General features: G+C 38.0%; 1 protein-coding gene across 1 annotated transcript; it reads left to right on the top strand.

The window, feature by feature from the left end:
* Window positions 1-6: 6 nt before the first annotated feature.
* Window positions 7-789, top strand: LOC102295486 (dynein axonemal heavy chain 6; the record flags this gene model as incomplete). Its single annotated transcript, XM_005953640.3, is given in 3 exon segments — window positions 7-51; window positions 263-430; window positions 554-789. Coding segments are annotated over 3 exon segments (437 nt in total), but the record flags the coding sequence as incomplete, so codon positions are not given.
* Window positions 790-1,211: the final 422 nt, after the last annotated feature.

Genomic DNA, 1,211 nt, shown 5'->3' with positions numbered 1-1,211 from the left:
ATCAACCTCTACCTCAGCATGCTTGGCAACAAGAGACAGCAGTTAGTTCTGGTATGTCAACACAATTATGGGCAATTTTTCACATATGTTGTTGATGATGAATTGTTACCTGATATTGTGTAGGAAAAATAGCAGCTAGATACATTAGCTGGTGGTGAGTGCTAATAGTCAGTTTTATTTTTACTGTGACTGTAATGCATCATGAGTTGTTATGTTGATTATATCAAACAGGATAATTATTTATGCGTGTGTTACTGTATAGGCCAGGGATCGTGTAAAGAATGGTGTCACTAAGCTGCTGGAGACCAACGAGCTTGTAGACAAAATGAAGGTGGACCTTTCTGCTCTGGAGCCAGTCCTCAAACAAAAATCTACTGATGTCGATGCCCTCATGGAGAAATTGGCTGTAGATCAAGAGAAGGCTGATGAGGTCTGTGTTTTATCACAAAACTTTCAAAAACGTGTCTGATGTTGCCTATATTTCAATTATAAATCATGGTAACTCTTTGTCATTACTTCATGAGCATAACTAAAATAATTCTCCTTGTCACAGGTACGTAAAGTAGTAAAAGAAGATGAGGCACTGGCCCGAGTTAAGGCTGACGAAACCCAGGCCATTGCAGATGACGCACAGAGGGACTTAGATCAGGCTCTGCCAGCTTTAGAGAGTGCCAACCAGGCCCTCAGATCTCTTGACAAGGCTGACATCTCTGAGATCAAGGTGTTCACTAAACCCCCAGCCCTAGTGATGACTGTCATGGAGTCTGTCTGCATCTTGCTTGATTGCAAGTGAGTATGCACTATTTTCTTAAAAAAATAATAGATAAATAAATAGCTTCTTAACATGATACACTTTTATTAGGTATTCATCCTGCACTGGTGATGGTTTCTAAAAGTGCAACTCTTTATAATCACAATAATGTAATAACTTTATCACTCCTTCACTTCACCGGGACTATTTTTTCAATCTTATGTATTTTGCATTTAACATTAAACAGAGATAACTTGTAGATTTCACCATTAACTAATCTACTGCATTGTTGATCTGAATTAAATCTTCACAATATCATATCCTCTTTAGGATTTTGACACTTGCTGCTCTGCCCAAAGAATTTTCAGTACTTTGAAAAGATCAATTAATGTCACGGTCTAATGTATCGAGCAACCATGGCATTTCTTTAGTCCTTATTTGTTAACAGTGTCTCACTAAC

This window comes from Haplochromis burtoni, unplaced genomic scaffold (genome assembly GCF_018398535.1).
Source record: "Haplochromis burtoni strain Fernald_Lab_line unplaced genomic scaffold, NCSU_Asbu1 Contig_6564, whole genome shotgun sequence".
Taxonomy (NCBI): Eukaryota; Metazoa; Chordata; class Actinopteri; order Cichliformes; family Cichlidae; genus Haplochromis; species Haplochromis burtoni.
The sequence above is the reverse complement of the archived record's forward strand: the minus strand, read 5'-3'. Positions and strand labels throughout refer to the sequence as shown.